The sequence below is a fragment of the Scomber japonicus genome, chromosome 9 (assembly GCF_027409825.1).
Source record: "Scomber japonicus isolate fScoJap1 chromosome 9, fScoJap1.pri, whole genome shotgun sequence".
In the NCBI taxonomy this organism is placed as follows: domain Eukaryota; kingdom Metazoa; phylum Chordata; class Actinopteri; order Scombriformes; family Scombridae; genus Scomber; species Scomber japonicus.
Window position 1 is genome coordinate 2378148 of NC_070586.1, and position 12575 is coordinate 2390722.

Below are 12575 nucleotides of genomic sequence, written 5' to 3' on the forward strand. Positions count from 1 at the left end.
CACCTCCTGTGGTCGTGTGGTGTAAGAGACGCAGGAGTTGTATATCAGTTCACCTTCTTCCACATGAGCTCGCCACAGTAACAAATCATGTTCAGTCAGGTTTCCTGTTTCATATGATGGAGTTTGAATTTGAGTTTGAACAAATCGGCTGAGCTGACGTATTGGCCAGTATTAGCTCCTTGTAGCCTTGGCATGAATTGAAGTATATATACATGCTAAGGATATTAAGGTTTTATAGTTTATGACTACAGTTTTTGTTTTGTGGTTTTGCAATAAATGCTTTAAAACACATAAAAATACACATCAGACATGACCCAGACTCTTTACAACCTGAGTCTGGGAAACAAACACATGAAAAATAAAAGACTGACTTTGCTCTTATCATCTGTTTACACGACAAACATTCACTACCAATGATTTGGAAAGAACATCATTCTAACTTGTTGTTTGCTTTTAGTGTTGAAGGATCTTTGGTGCTATTTTTGCATTCCTTATCAAAGACAGCTGTTCAATTCTCATACAGCAGTTCAGTGACCTGTTCTACATGGATATAAAGACGGGAACTGACCGAGTGGTGTCAGACTGCATCTTGCTGTCTAAAGAGGTGATATTTCACAATGAGGCGTGCTGCAGCTTTTCTGGCGTTGCTGCTCTGTCTGTACTGGACGGGGGCTCAGGGTGAGAGTGGAGGGCTGGCAGGGAATGATGTCACTCAGACGGAGGTTCAGTCTGAGATCCTGGGTGTCAAATCAACCAGTGATCAGACCAACATCACCCCTGACATCTGGGCTGAGCTGAAGGAGCTGAGAGACATGGCCATCGAACACAGAGTGGAGCTGAGGAAGCTGGAGCAGGACAATACAGGTTCATTCACACAGTGATCAACACATTCATGCAATGTTCACATAGACATTACTTTTAGGTGTAATTTACTGCTTTTATTCCAGGCATACAGACCAGACTGACAGCCAGTGAAAGCAAGAATGCAGGTAGATATTTATATTTTATTGAATAATATATAATTAATTTATGTTTGTGATTTTATTTCCTGTTAAACTCAAGAAATAAATATAACCATTCCTTTAAGATGTTTACTGAGATGAATATCTAAGATTCAAAATAAAGCTTTTAGTCATGAGCTTTAAATGTGTTGACAGTGTTGGAGGCCAAAATCAACGCCGGTGAAAATGAGGTCAAGGAGCTCCAGAGAGAGAACACAGGTAAACTACAACAATCAATTAAATGTAAAAACTTATATTTTTTACTGTATTCTAGCATTGATGCTGACCATAAACATACTTCACTATAATATTAATGTTAAATGTGTCGACAGTGTTGGAGACCAGAATGACCACCAGTGAAAACGAGATGATGAAGCTGAAGATAGAGAATGAAGGTAAACTGATTATATCATTATTAAAAACAGCAGTAAGCTGCAGAAATACACAGCTACTAGTTTATTAGCTACACATACAAATATTTCAAGTTCCAGTTATGTAGATTATCTCCTTTAAAATAAACATGTTGAATGTGTTCACAGTTTTGAAGGCCAGAATGAAAACCAGTGAAGATGTGATGGAGGAGCTCAAGATGGAGAACACAGGTAAACTGCAATAATCAATAAAATGTAAAAACTGCTGCCTGCTGAACAATTATTAATCTGATTATTAATTGTGTCTTCTATTACAGATCTTCAATCCAGAGTAACAGCGAGTGAAGATAAGACCACAGGTCAGTCTCCATAGTGATTATGTTAACAACATGAAACCTGCTGACTATAAACTTCACTATAATATGAATGTTGAATGTGTTGACAGTGTTGGAGGCCAGAATGAACGCCAGTGAAACCGAGGTGGAGGAGCTCAAGAGACAGATTGCAGGTAAACTGTTTCTATCATTATTAAAGAGTAACTTCAGTTTCTATGAATACTATTCACCAAAAGAGACACAATACAAACAATGTGTTCATCAGCTGTTTATAAGTGGAGCTATTTTTTTCCTCTATGTGAATCTTCTCACATCCACACAGACCAACCAAAGGTGGCGTTCTCACTTGGTCTCACTGATGATGGAGAAGTTGGACCCTTCAATACTGACATCACACTCAAGTTCAGTAAAGTCATCACCAACTTTGGTCAGGTCTACAGTCCAACTACAGGTACTCATCTATTTTTTCTCCACTATGGCTCCAGCTGCACACTTTCTGAGGAGGAGACATTTCTCTTTGAATTGGCCCTTTTAAGATTTCACCTATTTGACCTTTTACAGTCCATCATAACACTTTTAATGGAGTTTCTCTGTGTCCTCTCAGAGGGTTTGAGCCAGGACGTTGGTTCTTTGCCAGCATTGAGTCATGTGTGTGATTTTGTGTTATGTAATTACATTTCATGTGGTGACTGATCAGGTTCTCATGATGAAGTGAGTTTGTCGTTTATGACATTTACAGAGTTACAGAGAAAACACAAGAGAATGATTTGTTCTGCAAAGGCTTTGAGAGGCTTTTGCTCTGTTTTAAGGTGCTCACTTATATCTCTCTGTTATATCACTTTCTATAAACCTTATGGGATGCTAACTGACTCACTGAATGTGTAACTGAGAGCTCTCAACTTTTACAGACTATACAGTCTCTGAGTAATGTGATGTTAACAAAGCACTGAACAACTATTCCTTCAGATTAGACAAACCCACTTACAGCAGCCTGACCAAAGTATTGAGAAGCAACAGCGTACTGAACTCAGAGAAGAGGTAGTTCAACAGCAGGAAAAAGCTTCACTCATTTTCTCCTCTGTTGCAGGTCACTTCACAGCCCCAGTCAGAGGAGCCTACTACTTCTCATTCACTACAGTGGATATCCGGAGTAACGTATTCAGGAATGTTTATGTCTATCACAATGACAAGAGAGTGTTGTGGAATTCTGGTTACAATTATGGAACTGGCCATAACAGACTTTCTAGTTCACTGGTTCTTCAGCTGGAAAAGGGGGATGTGGTCTACCTGGTTTTAGCTGCCAGCTGTAGTGTATTCGATGATGATAGGGATTTTACTTCCTTTAACGGATTTCTGCTTTTTCCACTGTGAGACTCAAACATGAGAATTGATTTACCCCCAAATGTTTGGCATAGTGTATAAACAAGTCATACAGTATTCATGTGTATATGAAAGGATGCACATTGTTGCTGTGTTGACTTTGCTCTGCAACAAACTACATATGAAATAAAAGAATGAATATGAGGTTAAAGTGCTTGTCTCTGACTTTAATTTGGGGATATTTAAACCTGAGTCTGGGAAAACCAACACATACACACAAAAAGATCAGACACTGAAATCCCATTTATCAACTCATTAGTTCAAATGATGATCTGATGATGACGCAGCATTAAATAAACATCACACTGCATTGAAGAAGGCTTTAAACTAGCGATTGAGACCATAAACACATTTTGAAAACGTTTACTGAGGTTAGAAATCAAGTGAGAAGTTGGTGAATTCTCCATTGACTTGTATAGAGACGGTCGCCCCCTGGTGGCCTTTTGATAGAATGCAGCTCTAAGTCACTTCTCCATTGACTTGTATAGAGACGGTCGCCCCCTGGTGGCCTTTTGATAGAAGGCAGCTCTAAGTTACTTCTCCATTGGCTTCTTTTCAGTGGACAGGAACTCCCCGCCTGTTTAAAACACATAAAAATACACATCAGATTGACCATGACCCAGACTCTTTACAACCTGAGTCTGGGAAACAAACACATAAAAAATAAAAGACTGACTTTGCTCTTATCATCTCTTTACACAACAAGCGTTCACTACCAATGATTTTGAAAGAACATCATTCTAACTTGTTTGCTTTAAGTTTAGTGTTTGGTGCTATTTTTGCATTCCTTATCAAAGACAGCTGTTCAATTCTCATACAGCAGTTCAGTGACCTGTTCTACGTGGATATAAAGACGGGAACTGAGTGAGTGGTGTCAGACTGCATCTTGCTGTCTAAAGAGGTGATATTTCACAATGAGGCGTGCCGCATCTTTTCTGGCGTTGCTGCTCTGTCTGTACTGGACGGGGGCTCAGGGTGAGAGTGGAGGGCTGACGGGCAATGACATCACTCAGACGGAGATTCAGTCTGAGATCCTGGGTGTCAAATCAACCAGTGATCAGACCAACATCACCCCTGACATCTGGGCTGAGCTGAAGGAGCTGAGAGACATGGCCATCGAACACAGTGTGGAGCTGAGGAAGCTGGAGCAGGAGAATACAGGTTCATTCACACAGTGATCAACACATTCATGCAATGTTCACATAGACATTACTTTTAGGAGTAATTTACTGCTTTTATTCCAGCCATACAGACCAGACTGACAGCCAGTGAAAATGAGGTCAAGGAGCTCCAGAGAGAGAACACAGGTAAACTACAACAATCAATTCAATGTAAAAACTCATATATTTTACTGTATTCTAGCATTGATGCTGATCATAAACATACTTCACAATGATATGAATGTTAAATGTGTTGACAGTGTTGGAGACCAGAATGACCACCAGTGAAAACGAGGTGGAGGAGCTCAAGAACGAGGTGATGAAGCTGAAGATAGAGAATGCAGGTAAACTGATTATATCATTATTAAAAACAGCAGTAAGCTGCAAAAATACACAGCTACTAGTTTATTAGCTATACATACAAATATTTCAAGTTCCAGTTATGTAGATTATCTCCTTTAAAATAAACATGTTGAATGTGTTCACAGTTTTGAAGGCCAGAATGAAAACCAGTGAAGATGTGATGGAGGAGCTCAAGATGGAGAACACAGGTAAACTACAATAATCAACTAGAAAATTCCAGGGAGATTTTGAGTGCCACGGGGCTACTGCCGGGACGAGTACACGATTTATTTTTTCCTTATGAATGTACTTTATTCTCAACTTAACATTCCTGAAAATATTAAGTGAATGTTTAATCATATATAAGCATAAATAATTTAATATTTAAACTTATTAATTGAAGTCTACTTCATTTTTTCCACAGACAGGAACATCACTGTTATGAAATTATTAAGTAAATCTTCAAATCATTTAGAGAGTAGATTTTATTATACTTTATATTTTAAATTACTTGGTTGTATGAAATTATATTATGTACATTTTGTTCATCTTCTATTGATAAATGTTGAGTCTTTTTATACATCACAAATCATATAACTACAATACAAAACAATAAAACTTTTTATTGTGTCCTCAGTAAACATGAATTAGCTCAGTTAACTGGCAAAACAGACACAGCAATTAGCCAATCACAAACAAGTAGCTCAGTTTCTGCCCAGCGACAGGTTGCTAAGGCCCTATGGTTGCTAAGGGCCTGCGGTTACTACGGCGATTTGAGAATCTGCTTGGAAAAAATTCTGACAATTCTGAAGAATTTGGCTTCTGACAAGGTCCCGAACAATTGCAAACTGTGAGAAAACCGTAACTCCTGTCCAAAAACCGAAAACACCGTGAGAGACACAGAAGCCGGCAGATTCTGACAGTGTTTATTTTATTCACATATTCCTTAAAATGAGCGAGTAAGCTCAGTGCGAACACAGAGTGAGATTCTTTTGAAAAAAGCACACAATTACATTAGGGTTAGTGGGGAGCGAGACAGGGATTGCCGCCAGTCTCGGCCCCCCCATTTAAATTTTGTGCAGACCCCGCCTGTCAAAGTCACATTTTATGAATCCCAACACCCATGTCTACATTTTTACAAAAAATTATTTGTCTCCTTTTTACGGTTTGGCCGTGAGCTCGAGTTAAAAATAAAAATTTAAGTTATTTTTTCTGCTTCTCTCACTCTAGCTAACTGCCGCTTCCACTCTAACTTTGAAGAAAAAGTGATTTCCACTCCTGGTTTGACTGCTCATAGTTTGAAAAGTTTACATTTTATGTAAAAACAGTTTGGTATTTTTCCAGAGAGCACAAGTTTTCCTCCATTTTAAAGTTTGAATCACGTTTCTACGTGAACGTATGAGAGAGCGAGGTGACTCTGAAAAAAGGTGAAAAAAGTTGAAATTTGGGGTGTTTTTCAAAAAATTCCCATTCATTTCCAATGGAGAAATCTTCCGTTTTTTTGGGAATAACTTTGGGAAAAATAGGAATTTCAACACCAAAAGTCATAGCACCCCTCCCCCGATCGAGCCGCACGTTTTGATGTATATATTGTCGGGGTTTTCTCAAAGCTGCGGGAGGAGTTACGCACCGAAAAACGGCGGAAGAAGCAGAATAATAAGTATGGAGAAGAGTAATAGTTGCCTCGGAGCTAGAACCCGTGGCACTAATAAAATGTAAAAACTGCTGCCTGCTGAACAATTATTAATCTGATTATTAATTTTGCCTTCTATTGCAGATCTTCAATCCAGAGTAACAGCGAGTGAAGATAAGAGCAAAGGTCAGTCTCCATAGTGATCATGTTAACAACTTGAAACCTGCTGACTATAAACTTCACAATAATATTAATGTTAAATGTGTTGACAGTGTTGGAGGCCAGAATGAACGCCAGTGACAACGAGGTGGAGCAGCTCAAGATAGAGAGTGCAGGTAAACTGATTATATCATTATTAAAAACAACAGTAAGCTGCAAAGTACACAGCTGCTAGTTTATTAGCTACACAGTTATGTAGATTATCTCCTTTAACCTTCCTGTCGTCCTCCTGGGTCAAATTGACCCCATCTGTTTTGACTGTTCTTTCATTCCTTCCTTCCTTTTTGCCGTCTGTCCTTCCTTCCTTCCTCCCTTCCTTCCTTTCCTCCCTTCCTTCCTTTCCTTCCTTCCTTTTTTCTTTCCTATTTCCTTCTTTCCTCCCTTCCATCCTTCCCCCCTCCCTCCTTTCCTTCCTTCCTTCTTCCTCCCTTCCATCCTTCCTCCCTCCCTCCTTTCCTTCCTTCTTCCCCCCTCCCTTCCTTCCTTGACTCGAGGACAACATGAGGGTTGAAATAAAAATGTTAAATGTGTTGACAGTGTTGGAGGCCAGAATGAACGCCAGTGAAAACGAGGTGGAGGAGCTCAAGAGACAGATTGCAGGTAAACTGTTTCTATCATTATTAAAGAGTAACTTCAGTTTCTGTGAATACTATTCACCAAAAGAGACACAATACAAACAATGTGTTCATCAGCTGTTTATAAGTGGAGCTATTTTTTTCCTCTATGTGAATCTTCTCACATCCACACAGACCAACCAAAGGTGGCGTTCTCACTTGGTCTCACTGACAGTGGACAAGTTGGACCCTTCAATACTGACATCACACTAAAGTTCAGTAAAGTCATCACCAACTTTGGTCAGGTCTACAGTCCAACTACAGGTACTCATCTATTTTTCCTCCACTATGGCTCCAGCTGCACACTTTCTGAGGAGGAGACATTTCTCTTTGAATTGGCCCTTTTAAGATTACACCCATTTGACCTTTTACAGTCCATCATAACACTTTTAATGGAGTTTCTCTGTGTCCTCTCAGAGGGTTTGAGCCAGGCCGTTGGTTCTTTGCCAGCATTGAGTCATGTGTGTGATTTTGTGTTATGTAATTACATTTCATGTGGTGACTGATCAGGTTCTCATGATGAAGTGAGTTTGTCGTTTATGACATTTACAGAGTTACAGAGAAAACACAAGAGAATGATTTGTTCTGCAAAGGCTTTGAGAGGCTTTTGCTCTGTTTTAAGGTGCTCACTTATATCTTTCTGTTATATCACTTTCTATAAACCTTATGGGATGCAAACTGACTCACTGAATGTGTAACTGAGAGCTCTCAACTTTTACAGACTATACAGTCTCTGAGTAATGTGATGTTAACAAAGCACTGAACAACTATTCCTTCAGATTAGACAAACCCACTTACAGCAGCCTGACCAAAGTATTGAGAAGCAACAGCGTACTGAGCTCAGAGAAGAGGTAGTTCAACAGCAGGAAAAAGTTTCACTCATTTTCTCCTCTGTTGCAGGTCTCTTCACAGCCCCAGTCAGAGGAGCCTACTACTTCTCATTCACTACACTGGATACCCGGAGTAGCGTATGGAGGCGTGTTTATCTCTATCACAATGACAAGAGAGTGTTGTTCAGTTATAATTTCAGTGCAAGTAGCCACGAAAGTGTTTCTAATTCACTGGTTCTTCAGCTGGAAAAGGGGGATGTGGTCTACCTGGTTTTACCTGCCAGCTATAGTGTATTCGATAATACTAATGATCATACTACCTTTAACGGATTTCTGCTTTTTCCACTGTGAAACTCAAACATGAGAATTGATTTACCCCCAAATGTTTGGCATAGTGTATAAACAAGTCATACAGTATTCATGTGTATATGAAAGGATGCACATTGTTGCTGTGTTGACTTTGCTCTGCAACAAACTACATATGAAATAAAAGAATGAATATGAGGTTAAAGTGCTTGTCTCTGACTTTAATTTGGGGATATTTAAACCTGAGTCTGGGAAAACCAACACACACACAGAAAAAGATCAGACACTGAAATCCCATCTATGAACTCATTAGTTGAAGAAGAACGGGAAAAAAAATTGTCAGAAAAAAGAAAAACAGAAAAAAAATTGGTCAGAAAAACAGAAAAACCGGGCACTTATAAAAGCAGGGTGAAAATACAAAGCCTTACACAAGAGCCTCCTGACACCAAACCCTTGTCACTGTCCAAGGTGGTGCAATTACTTTGAGAGGTTCAGCTTGAGAGAAGAGAATCTTTCCTCCGCCTGGAGTTGAGGTGCTCAGCGCGATGCACAGCGCGTACTTTACAAAACTATTGTTTATAAGGTCACAATTAAGATTACACTGAACCAGAAATTCAAAAATTACTCAGAAAAACAGAAAAAAAAAATATTCAGAAAAATAGAAAAAAAAACTTATTCAGAAAAATAGAAAAAAAAATTCAGATAAACAGAAAAAAAAATATATTCAGAAAAACAGAAAAAAAATTATTCAGAAAAATAGAAAAAAAAATATTCAAAGTAGGTTGGACACTTTTTTAAGGCAGGTAAGCCACCAACTCCAAACTCAGTTCAGCTGTTTTTCCTGACTTGATTCAATATGAGATAAGCTTATAAAATATGGCATCCAAATATCTACACAGTGAAAAACAACCTTAGTTTGATGGGGTAACACACAGGTAACAGCATTTTGATAATATCTGAAGAGTTTTACGTAATAGTCATGTAGACATTTAATCCTTTAACTGTTCTTAAAGCTGAGATAGATGATTTTTTTATCTGTCACACCGCGGTGAGGTTTGTCTCGTCCTGGGGTTTTGTCTCGTAACTTCCTGTTTTATTTTGAAAATTAACTCTCCTCTCGTTTCAGGTCACTTGCCCTTCCTCATGTGTCACCGGTCTGATTGTCTTCCCTGATTCCTGATTGTGTCCACCTGTTCCCCATTATCCCCTAACCCTAACCCCAGCCAGTCTAACCCTAACCCCAGCCAGTCTAACTCCAGCCAGTCTAACTCTAACCCCAGCCAGTCTAACTCCAGCTAGTCTAACCCTAACCCCAGCCAGTCTAACTCCAGCCAGTCTAACCCCAACCCCAGCCAGTCTAACCCTAACCTCAGCCAGTCTAACCCTAACCCCAGCCAGTCTAACCCCAGCCAGTCTAACCCTAACCCCAGCCAGTCTAACTCCAGCCAGTCTAACCCTAACCCCAGCCAGTCTAACTCCAGCCAGTCTAACCCCAACCCCAGCCAGTCTAACCCTAACCTCAGCCAGTCTAACCCTAACCCCAGCCAGTCTAACCCCAGCCAGTCTAACCCTAACCCCAGCCAGTCTAACCCTAACTCCAGCCAGTCTAACTCCAGCCAGTCTAACCCTAACCCCAGCCAGTCTAACCCCAGCCAGTCTAACCCTAACCCCAGCCAGTCTAGCCCCAGCCAGTCTAACCCTAACCCCAGCCAGTCTAACCCTAACTCCAGCCAGTCTAACTCCAGCCAGTCTAACCCTAACCCCAGCCAGTCTAACCCCAGCCAGTCTAACCCCAGCCAGTCTAACCCTAACCCCAGCCAGTCTAACCCTAACCCCAGCCAGTCTAGCCCTAACCCCAGCCAGTCTAACCCTAACCCCAGCCAGTCTAACCCTAACCCCTAAACATAATTTTGTTTTGTTTTATTTTTCCAACTGTGTTTTTCCTTTCAAGGTTAACCTACCCCTGTCTCCTTATCCTAAACTTAACCACTCCATCCTCACGCCTAAACCTAACCTTTACGTTCATCATAACTCTTTCTTTCTATATGTTATTTTAAAAGTTATTTACTACCTCCATCTATTTTGTCCTTTTTTCCTTTCACGTACAATACACATTCCAAGAACATCAATAGTTAACCGACAGGTGCAGCTCAGGATTTCCGGACTCTCTCCACTCTCCTCCACCATCTTTATTAACAACATCTTTCAACAGTGTATTACTGTGCCCACTGGAGGAATCAAACAAGCAACATCTTTGCTGTTCCTCTGGAGGGATCCAACACAAGAGTTCCTGGTTTTCCCTCCAACCACTCTCCCATAGGTTGGAGTCTCTTTCCCCTCCTTTTTCTTTCCTCCCCTCATTCCCACCTATCACTCCCTTTCCCTCTCATTCCCCCACTCATACATAGGTTCATTTGAACTTAGGGCAGGTCTTGGCTGTGGGCCAATCAGAAGGGAGAGTGGGCCTAATTTTTGGAGGGAAAATTAAACTCCCCTATAAAGGGCCCTCTCTCCCTCTGAGCCTTGTTTTCCCACAGTTCCCTCTGAGGAAGCACCAAGAGAGCGAAACGTCAGGGACCTTGCTCTCACCGGATTGTCTTGTTTTACCCTTTTTATAGCAATTCAGCTTTTTAAACCACTTTTGAGACCCATTGTTGGCATTTTAAACTTATTTATTAAAAGTTAAGTTTTAAACCACCCAAGGAGCACCACCATTTTACACCGCACCGCCGTCTGGCCCTTTTAAAACCTTTTTTCTGCTTCTCCACGGACCTAACCTCAAAGAACAACTAGTATGTTTTCCAGAAACCCCAGCCACCCTAATCCGGGACACACGGGACCTGGAAGGAGGAAGGAACCACACTTCAGGAGAAATAACAGCAGTTATTGGCAACAGGTGGGTGCTCCACACATGGGTGTAAGTTTGGTGGAGGGTTGCAGACACCGGTGTGGGCAGGGATGTGGGGGACAAGGCAGGCCTACAGCCGACTACCACATGGCCCCCTACATCACACCCAACACACACCACACTAGGGGCAGAGCCTCATATACCACACAGGTACAGAACTACAGTCATTCAACTACATCACTACGACATGCCCTACTACAGCAGTACTTGGTGGGGGCCCCAATGGAGCGAGTTGGAGTGGACATCCTCGGGCCCTTCCCGGTCACCGACTCTGGCAACCGATATGTCCTCGTGGCCATGGACTACTTCACGAAGTGGCCCGAGGCATATGCGGTGCCAGATCAGAGCGCCACCACAACAGCAGAGAGGTTGGTGGAGGAGATGTTTGCCCGTTTCCTCCCACAGGCCGATCAGGGTGCCTCTCCTCAAGTTTCTCCCCCTTCGAGCCCCAGACGGCCCGCTCGCCAGTGGCGGCAGCCTGGACATTTGAAAGACTTTGTGTTGAGTGATGGGGTTGCCGAGGACGGCTGACCCCTCAGGTGGGGGCTATGTAGCGACCAGAGGGGGGAGTGGTCACTCTGATTGGGACAATTTGAGCTGGTTCTCTGGTTTGAGCTCAAAGGCTCATGGGACTGTTAATGTTTGAAAGGAAAGCCATGTTTTAGTGATGTTGTGTGCATGGTTTAATTGTGTTATGTGAGTTTCCAGGTTATATGGTCATACATAGTGTTAAGTTTGATGTTAACATGTAATTAGTAGTGTAGCCACCGCGACTGAGTCTCATGGTGTGTTTAATTACCTCTGGCCAGTATTCATGTACTGTTGATGTTAATTCTGGTGTTAAATTAATAGCACCTCCTGTGGTCGTGCGGTGTAAGAGACGCAGGAGTTGTATATCAGTTCACCTTCTTCCACATGAGCTCGCCACAGTAACAAATCATGTTCAGTCAGGTTTCCTGTTTCATATGATGGAGTTTGAATTTGAATTTGAGTTTGAACAAATCGGCTGAGCTGACGTATTGGCCAATATTGGCTCCTTGTAGCCTTGGCATGAATTGAAGTGTGGATATATACATGCTAAGGATATTAAGGTTTTATAGTTTATGACTACAGTTTTTTTTTGTGGTTTTGCAATAAATGCTTTAAAACACAGAAAAAAACACATCAGATTGACCATGACCCAGACTCTTTACAACCTGAGTCTGGGAAACAAACACATGAAAAACTAAAAGACTGACTTTGCTCTTATCATCTCTTTACACGACAAACATTCACTACCAGTGATTTTGAAAGAACATCATTCTAACTTGTTTGCTTTAAGTTTAGTGTTTGGTGCTATTTTTGCATTTGTTATCTAAGACAGCTGTTTAATTCTCATACAGCAGTTCAGTGACCTGTTTTACGTGGATATAAAGACGGGAACTGAGCGAGTGGTGTCAGACTGCATCTTGCTGTCTAAAGAGGTGATATTTCACA

The 12575-nt window shown here is 41.2% G+C and overlaps 1 protein-coding gene across 1 annotated transcript; it reads left to right on the plus strand.

Moving 5' to 3' along the window:
* Positions 1-4001: 4001 nt before the first annotated feature.
* Positions 4002-8396, plus strand: LOC128364255 (heavy metal-binding protein HIP-like). Its single transcript, XM_053324792.1, has 7 exons — positions 4002-4241; positions 4340-4394; positions 4736-4798; positions 6367-6408; positions 6979-7041; positions 7191-7319; positions 7956-8396. Exons 1-7 carry the CDS (start codon positions 4002-4004, stop codon positions 8234-8236), a joined length of 873 nt encoding a protein of 290 aa, XP_053180767.1. The 3' UTR covers positions 8237-8396.
* The last annotated feature ends 4179 nt before the right edge of the window (positions 8397-12575 follow it).

Bases quoted from the DNA above. Each gene is read 5' to 3' on its own strand.
- LOC128364255 (XM_053324792.1), top strand. From the start codon at position 4,002: ATGAGGCGTGCCGCATCTTTTCTGGCGTTGCTGCTCTGTCTGTACTGG. The intron at 4,799-6,366 runs GTAAACTACAAT...CTTCTATTGCAG, and splicing joins GCTCAAGATGGAGAACACAG to ATCTTCAATCCAGAGTAACA. The intron at 7,042-7,190 runs GTAAACTGTTTC...ACATCCACACAG, and splicing joins GCTCAAGAGACAGATTGCAG to ACCAACCAAAGGTGGCGTTC.